The sequence below is a fragment of the Pelobates fuscus genome, chromosome 8 (genome assembly GCF_036172605.1).
Source record: "Pelobates fuscus isolate aPelFus1 chromosome 8, aPelFus1.pri, whole genome shotgun sequence".
NCBI lineage: Eukaryota > Metazoa > Chordata > Amphibia > Anura > Pelobatidae > Pelobates > Pelobates fuscus.
This window is the reverse complement of record NC_086324.1, coordinates 39625158-39650176: the sequence shown is the minus strand read 5'-3', so window position 1 is coordinate 39650176 and position 25019 is coordinate 39625158. Positions and strand designations below refer to the sequence as shown.

At 40.1% G+C, this 25019-nt stretch overlaps 1 protein-coding gene across 4 annotated transcripts in view; it reads right to left on the bottom strand.

The window, feature by feature from the left end:
- Window positions 1-9669: 9669 nt before the first annotated feature.
- The window catches only part of UBR3 (ubiquitin protein ligase E3 component n-recognin 3), a 147613-nt gene continuing 132263 nt past the window's right edge, over window positions 9670-25019 (bottom strand). For all 4 annotated transcript variants that reach the window (XM_063429709.1, XM_063429710.1, XM_063429711.1 and 1 more), the window contains 7 exons: window positions 20388-20512; window positions 19092-19199; window positions 18210-18335; window positions 16786-16965; window positions 11462-11671; window positions 10776-10915; window positions 9670-10327 (listed from right to left, as the gene is read on the bottom strand). In XM_063429709.1, coding sequence (XP_063285779.1) covers window positions 10210-10327; window positions 10776-10915; window positions 11462-11671; window positions 16786-16965; window positions 18210-18335; window positions 19092-19199; window positions 20388-20512 — 1007 coding nt within the window. In that variant the 3' untranslated portion in view covers window positions 9670-10209. The remainder of the gene's footprint in view (window positions 10328-10775; window positions 10916-11461; window positions 11672-16785; window positions 16966-18209; window positions 18336-19091; window positions 19200-20387; window positions 20513-25019) is intronic.

The following is a 25019-nucleotide window of genomic DNA, read 5'->3' as shown; positions in this document are numbered from 1 at the left end:
ATTCAGTCGCCACTTCCATGGAGGTTTAGGACCTGGGAGTCAGAGTAATTTCTACATCTGCGTGGTCCGACCATGTAATAAGATTGATGCGCGCAGACTGTACCCATGGTATCCCGGTCTGATTGACCAGGAACATGTCTATACGGGAGTATGTGGAGTGCGCTGCCGAGAAGAAGGTGTAGTCCCTCTGTCCCGGGTTGCGCAGCCTCCAGGAGTCGAGTAATTTCGTCTTCTGTATAAATTGGGTGAGGAGTTTGTCTTGGCCCCTCGTGTTCTGCGTCCTTTGTCCGCCAGTCGGGGTACTACGGTCTACTGTGGGGCAGGGTGTAGCGTTTAGGTCTCCCCCCATGACTATGATTCCGTACGGTAAAGCGTGGACTATCGTGTGAAGTCGCTCCCAAAAATCTGGGTCTGGCTGGTTGGGTGCGTATACGTTGATCAGGTGGTATGTGGTGGCGTGTATCGTCCCCGTGAGGATGATGTACCTGCCCATAGTGTCTGTGCTCGTCGTCTGGGTGACGAAGGGGCATTTTTTATGCATGAGTATTTCTACTCCGTTTTTCTTTACCAATGCCCTGGAGGAGTATGCCCTAGTGTATAGGTGGTCCGTTAGTTGGATCCGGGCTGAGCGCAGGAGGTGTGACTCTTGGACAAATGCTATGTCAGTTTTTTGTCTTTTTAATTCCCTCATTAACAGACGTCTTTTAGTTGGTGTGTTTAGGCCATTAACGTTCAGGGAAGTAATTTTCAGTGTCGCCATGTTATATGTTACTGTTAGGTCTCTATTGGCCTTGATGCTTTGGTTCCGATACCTACCCGCCGTGCGCCCCTTCGAGCCTTGATGTTAGGGTGACCTCCTGGAGGTCCCTTGGGTTTCTGGGGCCCTGGGCTTTGTGCCGGGCTGGGCTGGTGAGGGGGGAGGGAGGGGGGATAGGATTTGGTGGGAAAAAGGGGGGGGGCAGTGGAGAGGTGCAGTCAGGGGGAGGTAGTAGGGAGAACTACCTTGGTTAGGGGATGCTGGGGAATTCCCCGGTCTTATCTAACTTTGCCGGGTATCTCGGGGGATGGCCACCCGCTCCGCGGCAAAATATTTGGGCACGGAGGGGGCGGTCAGTCGCCGAGCACCCCGACATTGGCACTATGAGCAGGGTTATCTTTACCCTTGACTCAAATCCCAAGAACGTCTGTGTTTCAGGTCGTGTGTGTGTGTGTTCCGACATATACATTTTTATCCAACAACATTATATACAGTAGTAATCCAGACATAGAATAAAACATAGGTGCCATAAAAACATTTATTTAAACCTCTTTCTGTCTACAGAGTCTACAATTTCCCAGCTATCTCCACTGTGTAATTTACATGAAGGATTAAATTCCTGTCCCAGCCTTCCATCTTACTGCCATTTGGGCCCTAGGGCCCGTGTGTTCCCGTACACCCCTAAGGGGGGAGGGGGTGATTCATGTGGTCTATCGTGTGCCTACTAGTGTCGTCTTCCTCTGTCCCTCTCCCAGTGAGGCTGTAGTGTCGTGTAACTTAATGTGTGTGTTGGTGTCAGAGTCCCTTTTCGGTTCGGTTATGAGATGGGATGTATATGCCTGTGTGCTCCCTTCTGTGTACTTTCTAACCTTATCTAAATCCCGATTGGCCCACAACAGTGAAATTTGCAGTATACGACATAAGGTATAAAACTTGCGTATCTGGTCAGGTAGATGGTGGGTACCGCATTCTAGGTTCCGCCCCGGCAGTGTAACAGGTGACCTAAGTCCATAGGACTGATGGGTCTTTGCGCTCAGGGTGGGTGGCAAAGTCCTGTCGAGTGTATAGATTTTACTGCGGCTGTGTTCTCTCTCCGGCGATGGATCTCTTCTGGATCGTCGGTTGCCCTCTTCTGCCTTTCGCCGTTAATTCAGCTTTTGGTGTTCCTTATCTTTCGGTCTGGCTGTCGGGTTTTTGCGCGTTTGTCGTAGCCGGTCGCGCTTGTCCATTCTGTGATTGTCTTTATGCCTTGGATTGTATTGGGTGGAGTTGTCATTCATATTTGTTGTTTTTGTACGTTTCTCTCCGTTTTTTGTTTTGTTTTTTATTTTTATTTATTTTTAAATAATTTAATTTAATTTAAAAAAATTTGGGGGGAAGGGGGGGGGGGGGTTTGCGTTGCTTTCGTTTCTTTGTGGTTTCGTTGAAGGGACGTCAAGTGCAGTGTCTATTTATTCCTATCTAGTTCTTGGTGTGGCAGTGTGGAATGTCCAGGACAGCTGTCGTATAACTTTACTTTAACTTTTTGGCAGGTGGATCTCCAAGAGTTTCTATGTTAGGGGTTTTGTAGTCCCCACTATTGCACGATGTTGTCGCACAGTGGAAAGAGGGTTGAGCTGCGCGACTGTTAGGGTGCGTTGCCTTCTAGAGCTGCGCCGTCTCTGGGTATCAAGCCCTTTGCTTGGGTGCCCCTCTGGGGGATGTGGAAGTCCACCGGGACCTCGATGCCTAACTCCCGAAGGAAGGCCTTGGGGTCCGCCGAGGGTAGTAGAACGGCTGGCCGCGGCCCGTTGAATACAAGCATCTTAAAGGGGTGCCCCCAGGCGAAGTTGAGGCCTTTGGCTCGGACGAGGTCTGCAATGGGCCTCCATTCCCTGCGCCTAGCTAGTGTGGCAGGCGCTATATCTTGGTATAATTGCAGCGTGGCACCTTCAAAAGAGTATGTGTGATGTCTGGCACTCTTAATAACGGCTTCCTTGGTGGAGAAGAAATGCCACCGCATGATTACGTCTCTGGGTGGGCCATTGGGGGGACCCCGGGCTCTAAGCGCCCTGTGTGCCCTGTCTATAGTCCACAGGTAATCAGGGATAGCTGGTAGGTGTGCCCTGAACAGATCTGTGAGCACCTTTTGGATGTCTGTGTCTCTTACCCTTTCTGGCAGGCCCTTTATTCTCAGGTTGTTTCTACGTGATCTGTTGGAGGCATCTTCTAATTCTGCTTCTAGTTCAGCCACTTTTGTAATTAGGGTGTTGGTGGCAGAGGCAGTTTCGTTGTGGGCCGCAACCACATGATCCATCCTCCATTCTAGTGCCTCTGTACGCTGCCCCACTGTCTGGATTTCTGCTTTAACTTCCCTCGCCGACCGTTCTCTCTCTCCAGCGAGGTAATGTTTAACTTCAGCTAGTGATTGCATAATATCCGCTGTAGTGGCCTGATGTGGCTGGGTTGCTCGGTCTCTGTTACCCGGGGAGCTCGGGGAGTCCGCGCTCACGTGTCCGCCGCCATCTTTGGGTCTAGGCGTTGTGAGGAGGTCGGCCACAGATGGGGTGCTTTCCCGTTGTTTTTTGCCGGTCTTTTTTTGCTGTGCCATCTCCGGATCGTTCCCGCTGGTGCCCCAGGTATTTTTGGGGGGATTTGGTCGGGTTTGTTGCGTGTTGCTGGGCGTTTTGTGCCGGTCAGGGTGCAGAGCTCTCTGCTTAAGCGGCCATCTCTCGCCGCGGTCAGGCCACGCCCCCTGTTTTCTTGCTTCTTGTAAGTAAGCTTAAGTGGTTTTGGCGCTTAAACAGATTTTTTTAATTTTTTTTTAAACCAGCAAAAAGCTTAAAAGAATACTGCAAACACCATATCCACTACAGTGTCATGTAGTGGTTATAGTGCCAGAGGTCCTCTGATACACCCCAATGTAAGTAGTCAAACCATTTTAAAGAGTTTGACTCCTTACCAAAGATCCACCAAGTGTTGCGCCTTGACAACTGCAGCTGGAAGCAGTGCAGGGCTTGGCTCATTGGCTAAAAGTGATCAGCTAAAACGGTCAGCCAATACCCTGGCCTGTGCTAACAGAAGCTCTTAAGCAGAAGAGGTAAAAAGTGGTGCCAATGGAACCCAGGTAAGAAATCAAACATACATACAATGTGGGGATGGCTAGGGCACTCCTGGTATCATAAAAGTAACATATATAATAGAGGGGGTAATCTCAGGAGACAGTGTTTTCTATGGTGTGAACAGGGAAGAATGCTTTTTTTTTTTTTAAATGGCGCAATGCGCATGATCTGCATCCACTGAAGGTGCAGTCTGCATGTTCCCCTCTACACAGTAATATGGTGTCCACCTACTCCTGGCACCATAACCTAAACAGTTAAGATAGAATATCCCTTTACATTTGACAGGAACATCTTATCAATCACATTCTAATCAATAAATATTGACGATCTCAGCAGACTAAAAACCCGAGATAGACCTGAGTGAGGCGCTCTTTACTCCATTGTAAAAATAGATGTATAAAAAGTTATCAAATGACAATATACAATATATCCTCTAAATAAAATGTGTTGCAGCTCCTGGTTAGGGTAGCACCAGCTTACTTCATATGGATGTCAATTTCTCCGAGACCCCAGTTGCAAAGGATCAACTATTGATGTAGACCTATACAATGTTCTGATGTAATACTTTAAGAAGAACCAGCCAAATGGGTGACATGGCCTATAGTCCTTCAGCCTTAATATTCTGAGCACAGGTGGTAACTGGGGTACATATGCCTCTATTTGGACTGGAATACACAACATTTAGTTTCCCTTAGAAGACTAGCAATTTAGCTCTGCTTGTGAATAAAGCAAATTCTCCAATAAACTGAATCTCAACTACTGTTAATGAGTCAGAAACAAAAGTCCACTTTATTGTATAGGACAAACAGAATGGATATTGCACATCACAGAACTGGACAAACGACTCTACACACATTTTATCAAAGAGGGCAATTATTTATTAAACCAAAATCCCACCATTAAGAGATTCAATATTAGGAAATCAAGAGAAATGCATCACCAAACCTTCATTAGCACAGATCACTCATTTCTTCTGCATGGAGCCTGATAGGGTTTACATGGTGGATTTTCTTTGGTCAAGGACTCACGAAGACAAGCTGCAAGATCCACAGGAAGGATCTAAGGTAGACCTGATTCCTGGTGCTGGACTAAAATCTTAAGTGTAGCCCAGGAGTACCAACATGGGCAGGATAGCCCTTTGTATTGGCCAAGCAGGCCTCAAATGTCCCTAATATCCAGGATGAGCTGAAAGCCAATGGTTACACAGTCTTCCCGAGATGGTATCACATAACAAGTCTATTGGTTTGCCCTAAATTCTTAATTTTCTCAATCTCATTAACTCTTGCCTGCATTTACAGAAGAGACACAATAGGCAGATAATTTGTCAGTAAGGTAAATTTACTCCTAGATGGACATTAAAATATAAATAAGGAACACAGAGACTTAATGAGAGTGGATTTTTATTAACATATCTTACAATGTTTATTAAATTCTGCTTTACATCTCTGATTAGAAAGACCAAGCTAGCTCCTACAGTAATGTACTGTACACAAGTCATTCAAACGATATAGCACACAAACACATTGAGTACACACGCACACTTTTTTTTTATTTTTATGTTTTTAAACTGTGGAGCAGAGCCTAAAATTAACCTAAGTGTTAAAGGGCTGCAAATCAAATTAAGGAGCATATTAAGGACCCAATCCTATTGTAGCAGCATGCATGTTTATGTGTATCTGAACAGGTCGCATCCAAGATTCAGTTCTGCATTAGCACAGATTGCAGTGTTTACCGTGACCAACAAACGCTATGAAAAGTCTACACGTCATTAATTAAGGCTAATGAGTCCACTTCCATTTTGCACAACCAACTTATTGTTCTGGGTTTAAAAAATGAAAATTTGCATATTTTATCATGTATAAACCCCACAAGGTCGCAGCTCACTTCAAGACAGGTTTTCATCACAGGTAAGTTTAAAAGCCACTGGAGTTAGAACTGAAGTTTAACTCAAATGTCTTTACAAGCTGATTTGAGAAGAGTGACATAAATAGTTAAAAATAATCACTAGCTGTGCTTATAATGAAATTGTGATATTAAAGTGGGTTTGCATCAGGAACTTGTAACCTGTTAAAGAAGATCATTTGGCTGTCCCAGATAGGGTGTTTATATCATGATTACATCTGTAGTCATTCATGGGCAAAAGTGTTACTTAACTCAGCTTGCTGGGAGAGAACATCAGAGGGGCATGACAGTACCTACTACATGAGACGACCATTCTGTTTTGGAATAAAGGTCAGACTATGGTGATAACATGCAAAATATTTATAGGGAATATGCTGTTCCTATAGTACAAATAGACAAGTGTTATACAATTTACATAAATGGATTTGTACCACAATGGTTGCACTCACAGAGTTAAAATGTAAATCAACATCTATGACCCGTCCTCCGATTTTGGTGGCCTATTGCCTTTCTGGTATTGTGAAGGCTCCTCCAGTACAAGCTGCAATGATTGGGTTAAAACATGTGACTCCAGCAAAGTCTCAGTAGGGGGGGAAAAAAGGGTTTAAGTATATAAACATACAAAAATGTGATCCTACACGTTTCTTCCCCTAAGGGACTTACTCAGGGAACATATATTCAAAACAAATAATTCTTTACATATATGGTCCATGAGTAAGAAACATGTAGGACCACATGTTTGTATAGGAGTCCCATGTTTTAACTCCATCATTGCAGCTTGCACAAGAGGAGGAGGATTAAAACCATTAGAAAGGAAGTAGGCTCCCAATATCTGGGGAGGCATCATATATGCAAATTTACACTCCAACTCTGAGTGCAATAATTGTGGCGCAAATCCATTTATGTAAATTGTATTACACTAGGTTTCGTCTATTTGTATATATTTTGTGTGTTGTACCAGTGTATGTAAGGAAAGACTGCGGAGAGGTTCCATGTTGGGGAAGCGGAATTCAAGCTACACATACCAGTTAGGTTCTTTATGTGTTGGTGGAAAAATCCATATTTGTGTTTTATACTCTGACTATGGTGATGGCTGAGACAATCACTGACCCTTTTGGGAAGATCTATGCAGTGTGTTAGGAAAACTAGAGTTGTAATTTCTAGCATGTACCTGAATGCCTGAATGCTATGAGGGCTGCCATGTACACAGCATTCTAAAATTTAGATGCATTTAAAACCGCTGTCATAACCAGTTTGTTTCATCTACGTCAACTTCATAAAGGTGGATACAATGAATATCCTAGCCATATATTTACTGAAAGTTAAAAAATACCTGTGGCAGACAGAACTATATCTCGGTTAGGCTGTTTTATATTGCATATTTCATCCTGTGAAGCCAAGCATGTAAAACTGCAGCTGTAAACCATGATGCAACGCTCGGCAACATCCATGTTCTCCTGCAAGTTATTGTCATTTACAGCGCCGATAACAGGATCTGCAGGACTCCGGTCTACTACCAAAATAGTAGGCAATGTTTTGCCTTAAAAACTGTAGTTTTTGTTGTTTTGTTTGAAACAGCAATGCTTACATTGCTGGGTTGAATCCATCTCTAGTGGCCGTCTTCCGGACTAGACACTAGAGGAGCTTCCATGGCACTAGCAGAGTAAAACTGTCAGGTGACGCAGAAGCTGTTAGAGCATTTATTACAATGCTTTCCTATGGGGAAACTAGGAAGTACTCGCCGCACATAAGGTCCCCAATGCTCCTGTATTTGACCATCGTGGAGGTGGTTTTGAGGTGGTTTTGAGGTGGAGAGGTGAGCCTCCGCACTGGAACAAGGCAAGTAAAACTTAATTATATTTATTTTTATGGCATGTGGATGGGAACCTGTGAAGAACTATGGACAGGGGCACTATAACATTGGGAATATACGTTCGTGTTCCTATTGGCTCCAACCATTCCAAAAGTTTGCCATTAAAAAATAAAAATAAAATAAAAACTGGAAGTAGAAGCATAATAAAATTTTTAAAAAAAATATCTAAATCTGCCGCTATCAGATGTGTGCATTAATTGCAAAGCCACAGGTATAAATGGTTTATTTGCACTTTATAAAAAATAAAAATCATAGTTTAGTAGATATACCCCAAATAAAAACCTGAATTTATTTTATTATGCACATTTTCATTGTGGGTATATCTAAAAACAGATGTAAATACCAGCTTCACAAAGAAAGCTAAAGTTGTTTAGGGGTCTGGAGTGTCCCTTTAAATCATGTGAACAGCAGGAAGGGTCCTGGATAAGCAGAACTTTATAGGAGGGAAAAGCGTTGACAGGCAAACTTGGCATAATATTTTTTTAATAGATCATCTCAAAATTATACTTCCCGTGTGTGCATATTTGTATATTTTCAGCAGTGTGTATTTAATTTTTACATGTCATGCAGAGACAACCAGAGCATACCATACAAATCCATGTAACCCTTTCTAACAGGTGCATATGCATGTACAGGTTTATGGAAGATGAACGACCTAGTAGGCATGCTCTTGTATGGTATGTCTCATTAGATGCCCAAGCATGCATGAGCATTCCAGAAGCATTAACAGGCAGCTAAGTCACCCTAAACACGAACGTGCAGCAGAAGGGACAGTCCCACCTTTAAGGTAATCCTTACAGCAACATACTGATGTATGGAATACAAAAGGTATTACATTCAGTTAACTCTTTCAGTGTTCGATCACTCAAAAAAAACGTTTTATGGCTCTTTCAAATTCAGCTTTTTACAAAAGTCAAATAACTAACCATTTTCAAAATACATGGTACTTGTTAATCCACAAACTATCCCACAGATCATCCAATAAATTATAAATCTGGCAAATTTAGCACACCACTACATGGGTATAATTTAGCAAACTATTATTACCTTGTATAATTGGATTGCAAGACAGTATTCAAAAAGATAAAAAAAATGGGCCATTCAAATGTTTGAGAGAAGAATTCGGCATCTCCTTTGTCAGATATCCATAGTTATTTCAGCTTAAATAGAGAACATTCACATTTGCAAACTTTTACAACGAAATCCCTGCATTGGTTTTTGATCAACAGAGATTTTTGAAAACCAGCTGCCAAAACCAGTTTAACAAATAACTCACTCTGAAAATTGATAAATCTTGACTTTTATAAATAAAGCGACAACACTTTAATTAACCTGTCCTGTTTCAAGCGTAACCTGATGAGTGCAGAATACACCAGTTATAAGGTGCAGAACCAAACAAAGCATTAAATCTAAAAAAAAAAAAAACACAACCAAAAGAACAAAACCAACCAAAATATCTAATTATATTACACTCTCTTTCAATTATTCATCTAGTGAGCCTAAAATTCCTGAGAATAAATTGAGTTTTACGCAAAGCCTTAAAGCTTTGAACAGATTTTCTCAGTAAACAACGCACATATTTATATGTCCCTGAATGTATGTATCTTTTTATATACACACACACACGGATATATATATAAATTTATATATATTTTTATATATATATATGATTACATGTGTCATTTTAAAAGGTCCTATCATAACATCTGTATACCATCTTTAACTATACATTATTTCACAGGAAACCAAAAGTGTTTTACAATGAATTGCTAATTACATATGAACACTCAAAAACAAAGAAAAGGACCAAAAACATACTCTTTACTATACTTTTATCAACAATTTTGACTGACATTTTAAAGGTGCAGTCCCACTTGGCAAAACCAGTATCAGATGCCAAATGTGAATTAAAATAGTCGACTATATTCTGTTAAATATTTTTCAGCAATATTTTAGTTAATTTGGAAATTAAAGGTCCCAAGGGTTTCACTTTGATAGTGAATTGTGCAAATTATAAAAAAGAAGATATGGGGGAAGGCGGGGGTGGGTGGGGGAATGGAGAGAAATCATCAAAACATAAATGTGAAACCCTTTATTTGCCAGGTCAAATTTTGTTTGGCAATTGGCTTAATCGTGCTATTTATTTTCAAGATGGATAAATATAGAGCTATAATTTGAGGTTTGTGTTCCAGAAATTAAAAAATAAAAATAAAGTGCCTTGAATGTATACAGACTGAGGAGATTAAAAGCAAAATCTAAATTGCATGGGCCTTTTTCATCCCCCCCAAAAACAGGAGCAATAAACTGGTAAATAATTCAAAGCACAGTAAGTGGAACTGCTCCTTTAACATTCATTATTAGTTGTGCTTTTCTGCTTATGGCACACACTGCCAATTTACCATTTTGTACCTTAAAAGCTAAATGTCGGAGGGGTTCTGTTTTTATTTAGTAGCATAATAGCACCTAATCATAAAAAATAAAAAAAAAATGCATTGACACCAGATTCATGCCAGGATCCCCTTGCACAGTAAGAAAGCCCTTTGCTCCTCGACTCCTACAGATGATGACACAGGTTCTTACAAGCTGTTGTAGTGCGGCCCCCATCTTTTATTGATGTGATCAAACGTATGGGACACCCACTGCTGCTCCAGTGCCCCGTACCTCTCCTTAGAAATGTAAAGGGGCTTGCCTCGCCTGTGGAAACAAGATTACATGTATATAGATTTGAGATGGAAAAATACAAAAGTTGCAGCAAAACTGCTAAAGGTCAAATAGAAATTGAAATTATATTTCAGAAAATACAGTAGTTCAGAGATCATGAAATAAAATAAAAAAGCATGGGGATAGTTGGCATCCAATACTCAAACAAGGCATCTCCCTTATGCATTACATCAATGTTGTCCATGTCTGTCCAAATCTGCAGGTAAGATTTAATTTTGTTTTTTTTGTACACATATTCAAGGCTAATTTCAGACTGGTTCCTTGTTTTAATGATGCCTCACTGATAAAGAATCAAAAAAATAAACCAGCCTTGCTGAATCCAGTTTTCTGACAGAACACATATATAAATTCGGCCCAGCCAGGGATTCTATGATTTGATAGAAGTTGTAATAAGAGATTTCATTGGATCAGTAAATCTTACCTGAGTTCTCTATCTTCTTCACCATGTGTATCCAAATATACAGATCCCCAAAGGCAAAAACGATGCCCTCGAATTATTATAATGACAGACGCATTGATCAAGAGGAAAATTCCAGTTCCAGCTCCACAGTTTTGGGAGTGCTATGTAAAAAAAATAAAACAAGCCACCATCAATACAATGTTAATGAGCCATTTTAAGCAAAATAACAATTCTACACGATCGCAAAGTTCATGGTGCAGACACTACCCTGCACCAACCCTCAGCTCTGAGAGTGGCTTTGTGAAAGATGCAACTGTTGCGGCCAGCCCACCAGAGTTGTCAATCAGGTAGCCATAACACTCAGTTCCAGACTGTCTGTTTCAATGTTATCCATACTGTGTGTGTTTATGCCCACACAATTTTGACTTAACCCTTTCCCCTCCCCTGAGAGAGAGATGAGTTATAAACCATGCCTGTGCAGTAAGTGGCTTTGCTGATCACTGCACACATTCCAGTTCAATAAATTGCAAGCTAGGATATGTTCAAATTGATGGCTGCTGTATTAAGGCCGCTGTATCTATGAGTGAAAGTTTCAGATTCATGAATCTTGCTTAACCTTTGTTTTCTTAAATTAGAAAAGATAGTTCTGAAAGTATGTGTGTGGGCAGATATAAATATAAGTAACTGTAGTAACAAGCTTAGCTTACCAGTACACATTCAGAGTAATTATGTTGCTTGCAGCAGAGTTCCTTCAAACAAACAAAGGTGCCACAAACGAGGCAGAGAGCTGGGTCCTTGGGAACCTTCGAACACACACTGCACGACTTTCGATGGTAATATTGAAAAATTGTATTGTAAATTTCTGGCAGCTGGAGAAGGCGCGGCAAGTCCCACTTTGTATCTTGAACCAGCAAAACCTAGAAAATTAAATAATACTCAAAAACCAAAACAAAACTAGTACATTGTGCAAAGGATAGCCGTACAAACAGAACCTAAATTTGATGCTGGTGAAACAATATATACATTTGAAGCGAACAAAAAAGAGGAAAGGAAGCCTATTAGCAGGCACTCAATGGTAAGGGGATAACCCTAGAGGAACTACCAAGGTAGTAAAGGACAAAAGAGGAAAAAATGAGTGCCCAAAATAAATTAATATTTAACTTTTAATAGTATATTAAAAGGTGGTAGACCCACCAACATAACATAAATCAATACAAATAGAGACTTGTTATAGTTCTGGTAAGAGACTGTGTCCAAAATGATAAAGTGTCCTTCATCTGGTGGTCTCAACAGAACATGTATAACAACTATTTTGGCGTTGGGGGGGGGGGGTTAAAAAATACCCCAAACCTGTAGACCCCCACCACGTCAGAAATACAAACTGCTTGTAAATAGGGTAAAAAGAGAGGACCTGTGTATGGGTAATTTTGTCTATGGGATATGCAGTAATAGTCCCAATAATCAGATATGGGTGAGCTCCCCCATCTCTGCAGGCATACCCACGTATAGGGAAAACCTCAATGTATAGATACCAAGGGTCAAAACTAATAATGAAATGGTGCATAGAGTAAATCCATTCTCAATCTATACATAGATCTGATTAAGCCTGAGTCTATACATTAAAACGATACAGCCTGAATCTATAGAGAGGTCCTGTTCTAAAGTTTTCAGTGTCCTCTCATAGGTCGCTATGTGCAAAAAAAGCAGTAATTTTGCACGTAAGAAGTGAAGAACGAAGACCTCATAGATGCGAGGTATCAGGTAGTTCACTTCAGCATATATTTAACGCATATATAGGAAATGAGCCATACATATAAATCAAGGGTGTAGGTAGATGGGCGTTACTGGGGGTTGGGGATCTCATACATAAAGATCACTCAAAACCCCACAGTATAATCCAGCCCTAATACATAGTAAAAACCTAAATACTGATAGAGTTTGCACCCATATGTCTCAAAAGGACCCTATATAGCCTTATCCATATATGCACGGGTACCACAATCACATATGTACCCCTGATCCATGCCGCATAAATTAACCAGTAAAAGACTTCAAACTATAACATGGAGGAACAAAAAATAAATGAAAGATGAAAATGAAAAACGGCCACCATATAGTTAGTAGAGAAACGGTCTACACTGCTGGAACATAGCAGTGAGACCGTAGCCGCTCGTCCTGGTTCCTCCTTCTGAGAGTTGAAGTCAGCTCGAGACCCACTATACCACTGATGCCATGATAAGAGGAATGTGGTAATGTAGCTGGATCGTCGAGAAACCCCTTACCCTATTTACAAGCAGTTTGTATTTCTGACGTGGTGGGGGTCTACAGGTTTGGGGTTTTTTTTTAACCCCCCCCCCCCCCCCCCCAACGCCGAAATAGTTGTTATACATGTTCTGTTGAGACCACCAGATGAAGGACACTTTATCATTTTGGACACAGTCTCCTACCAGAACTATAACAAGTCTATTTGTATTGATTTATGTTATGTTGGTGGGTCTACCACCTTTTAATATATACATTTGATATCAGTTCAGCTAACGGAGTGTGTGAACAGATCAATTTTATTCCTTCGTACAGGGACATTGACCTTCATATATGACACAATTTGCCTCAGTTCATCCAAGAATCCTACATAGACCGATTCCTACTGACGGGCCCAATTCACAGTAAGCATCCACTCTTGGCTCAACGTTAATCATTGCAAGTGGTTTCTATTTTTGCCTTTGTGTGCCATGGCTATGCCTGGGCTGAACTGGATTGTGATGTCAACTGCAACATCTTTAATATACATTTAATAGGAAATTAGGCGTCATATGGCATTATATGAAAGCAAGGTTAACACCAAAACACACGTGTATATGTTTTTGTGATTACTTCATTCTCTCCCGCCGCTGTGCCCCCCCCTCCCTTTTTTATTTGTGATGAGTTATGGATGCCAGAAAACAGTAGAATGACAAAATATGAGAAATCTAGCATAATAGTACAATAGTCATCATCATACATTGTGTAATGTAATAAAATAAGCATACCAGCCACTCATTTTAGGTCATATCAGATGACATAGAATAAAGAAAACAAAAAACTAAAAGCTTACTTGCCCACTATGCACATTCAAATAGCTGGATATTTTTAGTATAACTCCAATGGCCATTAAAATGTAAGCTCACCTGTCTAGTAAAGGCCCTCCTCTGAGGTCAGCTCTGTCCCACCACGTTTATATTGTTAGATAAATACTGTGGATTTTAGAATACCTCATTATAGCTAGGGCAACAGACATTATATGAATTAGTTTACCTGAAAAAAATAGCCATGTATAATGTAGAAATTCCAGTCTGCACAGTATCTGCAGTAAATGTTAAAAATAAGGTGGTTGTTGTAGCTGGCTGATAAGACTGCATTGAGTAGAATATAGGTATGCAACCTTCAGCAGGCCAGATGTGGGCTGCATCTCCCAGAATGCTATTACAGCCATAATAGTGGCAAAGCATCATGGGAGATGAAGTCAAAAGCAGCTGGAGTGCTGAAGGTTGCCTACCCCTGATATAGGATGTTATTAGTCTTGTAATCTATTGTGACCTTCAGACCACACAAAGAGCGTGGCAGATAAATGACTGCTCTGATGGCAATAAGTCAATCTCGTATTTAAAACCTCCTTGTGAACAGCCCTGTACATTCTTACAGCTTCACGTGTAACGTGAGTGACTTACAATCCTTTAAAGCCTGAGAACAAGGTTTCAATAAGTGCACAATAAATCTTGCTTTCCAAACTGCATGTTCTACCAAAGGACACATTAGCAGCAATTGCATTGTAAGTAATATAATGGATGGACATCATAAACTAGCGCACAGAGTGCTAAACATCTCCAATTTGTCCACTGACTAATCTCTCAGCAGTGTGCTGTATAGATTGGTGGCATAAAGAAATACAGAAGAAGTTAATGAAAAATAGATCATAGTCTAATAAAAGAAACATAGCAATTTCCACCTGTCTAATATGAACTCCTATTCGGCGGTGTGTGTATATATTTTAACTAAAAAAAATGTAAAAATAAGAAAAAGGTGAACATATGTACAGAGTTTAGGACCAAGTTCTCATTTAAAGATATAGAACATTAACATATGCGATTATTAATAACTGGTCTACCCCAAGCACCACAGTGGCCTCCCACATGGCATCTGCAAACAGTTTCCTATAATATTTATAAGAGAGGGATTACAGCTCAAATACGGCTTCATATGTACTCGTGTGGTGTGTGCAGTGAAGGTAGGTGCACACCATGAAACTTCCCACCACCTCTGGAAGGCTCCTTCATAGAATTCTGAATGAAAAGACACTTATCCAAGAAACGTAGGCAGCAATCATTACACTATCAGCCGTTCTGAGAAGCATGTGCAGTAGAACCACCTCAAAACTTAGAATTCAGCAGAAATAAAAACATTTAATTAAAGCCATTCGCAGAAATTAACATAACCCACTATGGCTGCGTCTTGAGCAAGCAATTTGCGTACACATATAAATATATATATTTTATAATTTTAATGAGAAACCGAAAACAGCTCTAGAACAAATGTATCAGCTATTGCACGTTCCCCAATACCACTGGGGCAGGGTAAAGTTCTCTGGAAACACAGTGGAAGCCCAGGACTGGTTAGAAATTAAACTCTGGTTGAAGAAGATGACATTATAAAAAGTACTTTCAGATGCAACTTATAACTTACATAATCTCTATAATACTTTATTAAATTAAATGGTAAATCTGCGCCAGAATCTCTATTTGATGATCGAGTGAAATATTCTGCTATTATTAATATATGGACTGTTCCATTAAAGAGTTATTTATGTTGAATCCCAGGCATATAGGAAATCATGTAAGCGCTATAAAACATGCATCTCATTCATAGAAACACTACAATACCTCAAATATATCCGAGTTAATGATTGTTCGGACACGTTAAATACATAAGAAATGTAGTTCAAAACAACGGAAGTATAAAAAGTTGGTCTCAAAGGAACACTCCAGGCACAGCTTGGTAAAGAGCTTCATGTGTCTGGAGTCTCATTTTTCGACAGTTTATAAAAGTGCTGATTTTAATAGAAATCGAGGGGCAGAAACCCCCCCCCTGCCTGGCCGAAAGAGTTAACAGAAGCAGCAGGCACGCTGAACTAGAATGCTCCTCCCCCCGCCTTCTCAACCAGTTGTCCTTTCAAAAGACTTTGCCTGTGATGAGGGTCAGGCTTACAAAGGCTGCAGACAGCAGGTATATATTTGCAAAGAAAACAGGAAAAAAAACGCATGCATGTTTTCTTTGGGAGTATAAAATAATAAAAACAAAAAAAAGTTAATTGAGTGTTCCCTATCGTTTTGCTGCTGTGGAAGGCTGGTGAAGCCAAATATGTAGGGATGTGTGATAACTCTTTAAAAAAACAAAAAAAAAAACAGATGATACGCTTTCCAGTCATCCCACTCAGGTCACTAAACACCGTATGGCAACACGTAACATCCAGTTTATTCGGCTTTGGTATGTCCTTGTAGCCCTGCAGCCACTGAGTGGGACGTAACATTTTACAATAGGATCTATGAAGAACTACTGCTAGGACAACAAACAGTCAAAGGAGTTTAAAGTAATGTTATTGTGCATTACTTCCTATAGAATGATACTTTTGGAGTAGCATTTTGACATTATCACGATTGGGATAACAAAATAGTGGCCCCTCAAAAGCGTCTTTTAAATCACCAACAACAGTATTTTGGGCTGGAGTTACGGTTACTAAATATCAGGCGATTTAGTTGAAGAAAGGAAAAAAAAAACATATAAACACAGACTAAGTTAAGGATAAAATTTAGGTTTAGCGGTTTAAGAGTTTTATGGAACCATATAACCGTGCTAATTTCAGTCATGATATAGAAAGCATAATTCTAACAGTGATGCAGGTAAACATAGCAATTTTACTAAACCCCAAAATATCCATTATTGACTTGTGCATGTCAAAGTGTTAAATAACCACGCTTTATATGAAAAGATAGCTTACATTAACTTGGTCAGGATGTTGATCAGAAAACAATGTAATTTCTAAACACCACTGTGATATCAGATCAAGCGCTGGAGCTGGCCAATCAAGGCAAGAGGCACTATTGAAGGGATGTAACGCTTGAAAACTTGATGGCAAGAGGCCCAAACAGGTCGAGAGAACAGCAAATTCATCTTCTTCCTTTAAAGCATGAAAACAATCTTACAATGCTGTTCAATAATGCACAGCTATGAATGAATTGTGACAAAATGATAGTGGAATAGATAGAAATTATTTTACCTACAGGAAAACTACAAACCTAAAATCAATATATAAATAGAATTAAGAACATTGTTAAAATGTAAACAATACAAATTAAGAATTAAAGAGAGTTACAGATGTAAGCTGATCAATTCTAATGAACTAGAGGTCAGAAATATGGACAATCTGTTTTTCCAAACTCTGAAATAAAACCAATCTTTCTATGAACTGATAAACTAAGGAAATCTACTATAATTTAAAACCAAGTCACATTAGACCGGGAATCAGAAAGGAGGGAAAGTGCTACAATGGTGGATTTCAATTGCAGTTCTTAAAGGCCACAGTCTGACCCAAGGTTCAAAGAAAATAAACTGTTTATTACAAAACGTAAAAAAATAAATAAAAGAGCAATGTAGTGTAAGGATGTCTACAATGTGAGAGATTATATAATACTGTATTCTGAAAGCGCTCCTACATTATTCACTGGGGAAACACAAAGGTTACAAATTGCTAACAAAGATTTGTATGAGATGATGTCTTGACAAAAGAGGTTTTTAATTTTGTTTTAATAAATAGCATACTTAAATGGACAAGTAAACGCACTTTCAAACAACATGATTTTGGGACACAGAATATGCCCCTGCAGCCTTCCAAATGTAAACGGTAGTTACTAGGGGCTACAAACTGAAATAGATTTGATTATTGAATCAATTTTATGTTTAGCACCAGCTTGCCGACACCTGGGCTGCTTGGGAAAATTCTCCAACACATTTTGCTTATTTCAGTCTAAATCGTGTCATTTGGTTTTCAGTTTGCTACAATTTGGGATATAGTGCAAGAATGTCTTTAGATTAATAGTGTCCAGACCTGGGTTTCCTAGGATGTAAAAAAAGGTGACAAAACTGCATTTGAATACTAGCAATAGAACAGACTGCTAAAACTTAATGAATACATTTGGAGGCACATAGGTTTCCCCCCCCCCCCCCTAGAGGTATTCACTAGTTTCATCTACTATTCAAGAACAATATTGAGCTTTGCGTTTCCGGCTAACAAACAGTTTACACACCATATGTAAGAATGCCAAGCTGATTAGCTATAGGTTTCTTTTAATACTCATTACCTCCTAGAATGATCTCTGAATAGCCTGCGTGTACAACAAAATACTGTAACAGAAAATAAATTACCTGACAACTGGGTATATCCACTCCGAAAAGATGGTGTTGAAGAAGGGTTGTAATCCTGAGGAATGGCAAGCAGAACTGCTGCAGGTAATGTTCAACAGACTGTGAAGACCAAACTGCAGAGCTCATCTAAACAAAAATCAAAAAGGTAGGAAGACACTTATAAGGGTGAAAGGCACAGACGGGAGAGAAGGTATTCCCTACAGTGCATGTGTAAATCATTTGGGTAAGACTTTATGCTTAACACAAAATTGTGCATGCGCTGCTGAAATATAAAATATTAGCTTAGCAATGTATTTAAGTCACGTGTTGGAGAATAGGGTTAAGGAATGTTATGAGAAAACCAAAAGAGACAGGAAATGAAAAACTTAAAGGAACACTCCATTGAATAATTTAGTAGTCTCAGGCAGATGTTTCTGGATCCAAATATAAAACACTTGCCTTTTCTTGCAATTGACACTTTTGTAAACTGTCACACATGTGTTAGACTCCAGAGACAGCAAGCTGAAGTGCATTATATGTGTATAGAGTCCCTTTAACATACATAACTTACATATTATAAAATATGTCTTTTTGTATAGATTTGTAAATTGCACAACGTATTTTTGAATGTTGAAACAGAGACTCAATTCAGAGATGGGATATTCCATATTCTAAATTTAAAAATGCCTTATTTTAGAACTTTAGTTCTACGGCAATAGGATTTTTGTGCACTGCATTGTTTGCAAATAGGGGCAATATTTGACATCCTCCAAACATCTGCTCAGAGAATAAGATGGTGCAGACATGCAGTGTTACAGGCGATATTCGTTTTATTTTTCAATGTTTCATACAATACCTTCATAGAACACAAATTGGATCATGGAAAAATAGGTAACACCTTACCATTGTTGCATCTTCAGATTCTTCCTCTTGGTACACCTTCCCTGCAGATAATTCACTTATCACGTGACTGAGCAGAGCTTCCCAAGATTGGCCCGAAGCATATGAACTCTGTCAAACACAAGAACGGGGGGGGGGGGGGGGGGGGGGGGACAAAACAAAACATCAAATCAATCTTCACAGGCTATTTTATGTTGGTTTTGTCATCCCATGTTTCGAGGAAAAAAATTAAAATAAAAAATGACCAGTGAGGTCTGAAGGCATTTTATGATTTATTACTTGAAAACAGCTTATACTATTTTTGTAAATGTAATCTTTACTGATTCACGTGATCAAAATATAAAAGGAGACCGTAAACTAAAATAAATCAACAAGCACAATATACAAGTGGTTTGACGTAGTAACTGATTGCTCAAGAGAGGTAGGAAATGGATTACAATTATAACATTCTCCTCTTTTTGAGACTGAAAAAAAAGGAGGACTCCGTATGATGGGCTACCAGTCTAAACGAAAGTCACATTGGAACAGTCCTTCATTTCAAAGTGACATTTCCTCATTCACTCACCCCAGTAAACTATTGAAGCCCTTACTAGAGGTGAGCTGCACAGTGGTCTAGTTACTGTCTAACCTTGGGCAGCCACCAAGTGTAATCTTATGGTTAACCCTGCTTTGGTCTATGACATTGACCTATGCGTCTACAGGGCTCTCCAGCACTCACAAGAGAAAAGCAAAATAACAAAGGCAGTCTTGGACATTTAAATAGTGCCTATGTATTACAGTACAATAAGTACTTTTTGGATTTTGAAAAGTTAAAGGCTAAAGACAGTCTGCAAAAAATACTTTTTAGGAATATCATATGTTTCTCACTTAGCCGCGACAGACATTTTTAATACAAACTTTTTCATCACAGTTTTTCCTTGGTAATCAAGTCCATTTTTGTTGGGTTGCTACTTACTACCTTTCAGAACATCGATAACACAATGAATGATACTGCTGCCTCTGCATTTTTTTTCCCCCTGATGAAACTTTGTTCCTTCGGCTGGATGTTTGAAAAATGTCACCTTTAATGTTAATAGTGGATTCTTTGCAAGAGCATCTCATAGACTTTAATGAAAATAGAAAACATTGATTTTTCTCCTGCAACTGCTATTTAAAACCTTTCAGCGTCAAAGACTTGCACTACTAACAAAAAAAGGTCTAAATGTCAATGGAGAATTAGCAGCTTAGGGACACGTGTATAATACCTATCTGTATCTATACACACACAGGCACGAACAAGAGTAAATGAAAACTACAAACCTTCATAGAAGATCCAGATTCTCTCCAGGCTTCACGCTCCTCAGCACGGAGTTTAAGTGTGAAAGCAATCACTGCTTGAGTGTACATCAACGTGTAAAGCACTTTCACAATGCAAATAAAATGCTCTGCAATGAAAGCAAATCAGGTTTTCAATGTTTGTATCTCAGCACAAGTGTCAAGATCATCAGACCACAAGGACAAAAGGTGATAGATCATTGAATGTTACACGGGCAATGGTTTTACCATCACAAAATTTACACACAGGACGGGAATTGCAGGTGTACGACATCAAAGATTAAGTTGTAACAATGACTAGTAAAGTATTAAGCTTGATTCTCTACAAGTGCATGTCTGATCACATTACGTTTTGTGTAAGGTTTCCTTTGGCAAAAAGTGCAATTCAATGACTTGACAGATGGCCTCATCAGTATGTGAAATAAAGGCAGTCAATATGTGGCAACATTATTTAGAGACCCTGACGGTGATACAGGAAGAGTGAGGAGATGAAACTGCACCTCTGCTTCAGTTACCTCAAACACTGAATGTTGGTTTTAAACGTTAACACTTTTTACATTAATTTTTCCATGCAAGTATCTAAAAAACAAAAACAAAAAGGTTTCCTTAATATTTAAGGGGGAAAAAAACTATTCTTATTACACCGTACATTTACACACTACAGGGACAGTAAAATCGGAATACATTTACTGTACAAAGGTGCTCCAGACAGGGTGGTGGAACCCCAATATATCACTTCTAGAATAAAGTCCAGGCACTCAAAAGTGACATGATGTGGCGTTAGTCAAGCCTTGACAATAGCCACATTGTGTGGATGAAACCTTGCCACTATTGATGGATTTTTAAGTATTTCCTATATTCTAGAAGAGATTTCACAATTACCAACGGGAGCAGGATTTATCAACAGTGACTTTTCTGAAGCAGAATCGCGACTTGGTAAAATGTCAATTGAGGAGTCTCTGTCAAGCCTAGGTGCTATGCATTGCTTGTGTCTATAAGGTCCTGAGGGAAATGATGCACCTAGACATCAGTATTCACAGTGTATGAGTTTCCATACATATTCGTTTGTGAAATAGGTCATTTACCTATACCTACATGGCAGTACTGAGTATATCGAAGTATAACTGAATAAAACAAATGTTTTGAGTTAAATACCCCTATAAAATATATAAAAACTAAGCCTGAATGTGTAATATGAGTAGCCACTGATTCATACATTTGGTTCATGTGAAAAAGATTTATTAACTGGGGCAAATATTTCACACTGGTTGAGGACTGTGGAATATAAAGTGCACAAACATGCTGAATTCCATAATCCTGGGAATTGTAGTCCTGCAAGCAGTCTGGAGTACGGCGTTTGCTCAAGATTATTTTTAAACCTGGCATTTGTTCAGAACTGCTTGGCTGCCTCCATAGAGCATTTTATTATTCCCTGCAGCTGTCCAATGAATCAGAAGAGTTATACTGTAAGTTAAAAACATACTTTATTGGATATTGCAGTTCTAACTCTGGACTGGGCATTCTATTAACAGAAAGACATGAATGAGCAGTATTGCCTGATGCTAAAAGCTCCAAATGATGAAATAATTCTTGATACAGATTGACAGTAACAGAAGGAAAAGGAAAATCACTACGAATTGTTATTTAAAAGACTTGCCGAAGCAGATGGTCATATAAATACAGTCTTTATATATCTGCATGTCTGGCAGTAATAAGAACAAACCCATGTTGTATTAGACAAGATTTGCTCATAGAACATGTAATCAGAGGTTAGGCTACGGTTTTCTTTTTAAATGGACATTTGCCTCTGTCTTTTTTTTTTTTTACTGTGCAGGTGGGTACATAATAGGGTCAAACGCTACAACAGTGTACATAGAATTAGACAGATTAAACAGTGGAATGAGTAGGTGCACATTATTATTATTATTTTATTTTTTTTTAAACAGGCTTAGTATAACTGATGAGTTTCAATTAAGTATTCTAGTATAAATGTGTAACAGTATTGTATTACAAGATATCGTCTTATGTTAAACAGGCTGGGTGTGGGGGTACCAGTTTTTTTTTAGCTGGTTGACAAGTAACCACATATGCTTATTCGCCTTAAGAGTTTAGTTAGTTATAACAACCATGCAATGAGACAGCCAGGCTATACAATTTATGTTAACAGTTGGTACCGTTTAACTAATAACATGTTTGATATTATAGGCTAAAGCGTGAAGTAATTACTGAGAGAGCACACTTACAGGGTATGCTAGGGGCAGCGGGTTTCATGCTGTGCAGTTACGGTGCTTAATTGCTTAGAGTAGACCGCTAGTTGAGAGGCTGGGTTGCTAGGGTTAATCGTGTGCTGGGTTTAGGAGGTTTGGATGCGCTTGTTAGAACTGATCAATTTATGAAAAACTTTGCAAAACAAAATGCATTGAGACTAAAGTAAATATAACAAAGCGGTGCAGTCCTTGCAAATTGTAGTTGTTTGGGTCAGTCGCTCTGTGCTGGAATCAGCCGATGCCCTGCTGGGGTGTTTTAGTTACTGCACGCATTTTTAAGTGAAGATGTAATGGTATGACAGCCCATGCGGGCGTTTGGGGAGCCAGCATAAGTTTCGCATGACTGTGTGTTGGCTAATACTAGTATTCCCAGTACAGTAAGCTAGCAAATACTCAAATTAAGTGAACTGAATACAAAATGGTCAACATGCTTAGTGGCAATTATGCAGTAGGCCAAGTCCCAGACATGCAGCTCAAGGCAACAACATAAATGATGGAACAAACGTAGGCTGCTATGGAGGCATCAGTTAGAGTCAAGTCGTTATACCCGGGTAGGTCATACAGAATAGCTGAGAGCTGCTAGTAGTTACCCGTGGGCCACGTGTTAAGCATGTCCGCGGTTGGGAGTCCAGCAAAGAGGGTTCGTATAATTCCCCAATGTCTTTGGTTCTAATACTGCAAACAAAACAGAAGCACATAGACTTGGGAGCAGATCAAACACAGGAGTCCGTAGAAGGAAGTCAGTGGGTATTTAAGATGTATGGGCAGCCGCTCGGGACATCAGGCCATATCCCAGGGCAGCGTCTTTATCCTATACCCATCCTGTGTGGCGACCACTGTGCTCTGAAGAGGCAATAGCTACCGAGTAGGCCTGTGTGGCATGGGAACGTAGGTTTGGGTCTCGAGGGCAGTCCCCGTCTGTCCCATGAGTGTGCAAGGGTCAGCGGCGCTTTGTTGGGCATGTCCTCTAGTGCAGAGGATCGTTTGGCTGACCTGTGTGCTGGTTGTTTCCCGGATCCGCGGTGTCCGCGTGCAGTCTGTCTTCAGCCTGAGGCTTTAAGGGGCACTCGTGCCTTCCTGCCGTCGGTCCCTTTCCGAGGGTCGTGGGCCCGGGATTTCTCCGGATTGTGAATGATTGTACGGCTGGCGCTGGAGGGGCATCTCCGAGTGAATGCCCAGCTCAGAAGAAGAGTATGCGGTGCAGACCACAGCGCCGTCTGGGCGCGTAGCTGGACCCGCCGACTCAGTGGGTCTGGTCTTCGAATTATTTGCCGTCTGGAGCTGCGAGGTAGGGGTGGTTGGCGGATGCGTCTGCTCCGCACGGGTCTCTAGCCGGCGCCAGAACGCTGCACATACCGCTTCAAATCTGGCGTTGAACCTGCTTTCCCATGTGGTTTCCTCGCCATCCCCTACTCCGTCCCCCATGATGGCTGCGGCTTGGGAGCGGGATGTCGCATTGTCGCTCAGTAAAGTGTGCTTTGCTGTTTTTCCTCTAGCATGGGCCGGGATGACCCTCTCCGGCCCGGGTTTTTTGTGGGAATTAGCTTAGTTTTAGCTTGGCTTGGAGTGCTTTGTGAGAGGAGCTCACCACATGCACGTCTGTCGGCCATGTTGGTCAGGCCCGCCCCCTTTGCCCCAGTCTTTAATCTTTATATATATGGAAAAAAGTATAAACCAACATCTTTGAAATCCCAGTGTTTGCCGTTATTGCTGTGATTTCTCACCAAACCAGGAACTGAGATTAAAGTGAGGTTTGAGCTGCTCCTAGAGATTTCGGCTGATATATGCGCCGACATATGCCAGAAATATTTGAACCGCAGATTGATTACTTTTATTGTGGCATTGTTTTTAATTTTGTCCTTGCACTTTTCGCTCTGGGTTAGGAATTTATTTTTTCAGTAGCACCTGCTTAATATGGTATGGTTTAGTTAAATAATATTCCATTTACACAATTACACACGCCTTTCCATTAGTTTTACTACTTGTACCACATTGGTCCCATTTGTTTTTAGACTCCAAGCAAGATAATATTTCCTGAAAGTTTTCAACTGAATTAAAATCCTTTAAGAGACGCCGGTTTCCATGCATCTCGGTAAGCGAGTTCTAGAATGGACAATTAATGCAAAGTATAACCTCCCATATGATAAGGATCAGTTTTCCAAGTATTTTGTAAACCTGAACCTATTGTTATCACAGTAGGGTGGCTTATTGTCTAATGACAGAATGGAGGTCCAATGACAAATCATGAGTGGCAGCTAGACAACTTTTTCTAATGGGACCTGGAAGCACATTAAGCCTGTCACACACTTTCTGCTGATCTTAAAAATTCTGTTTTCTAAAAGGCTAATTT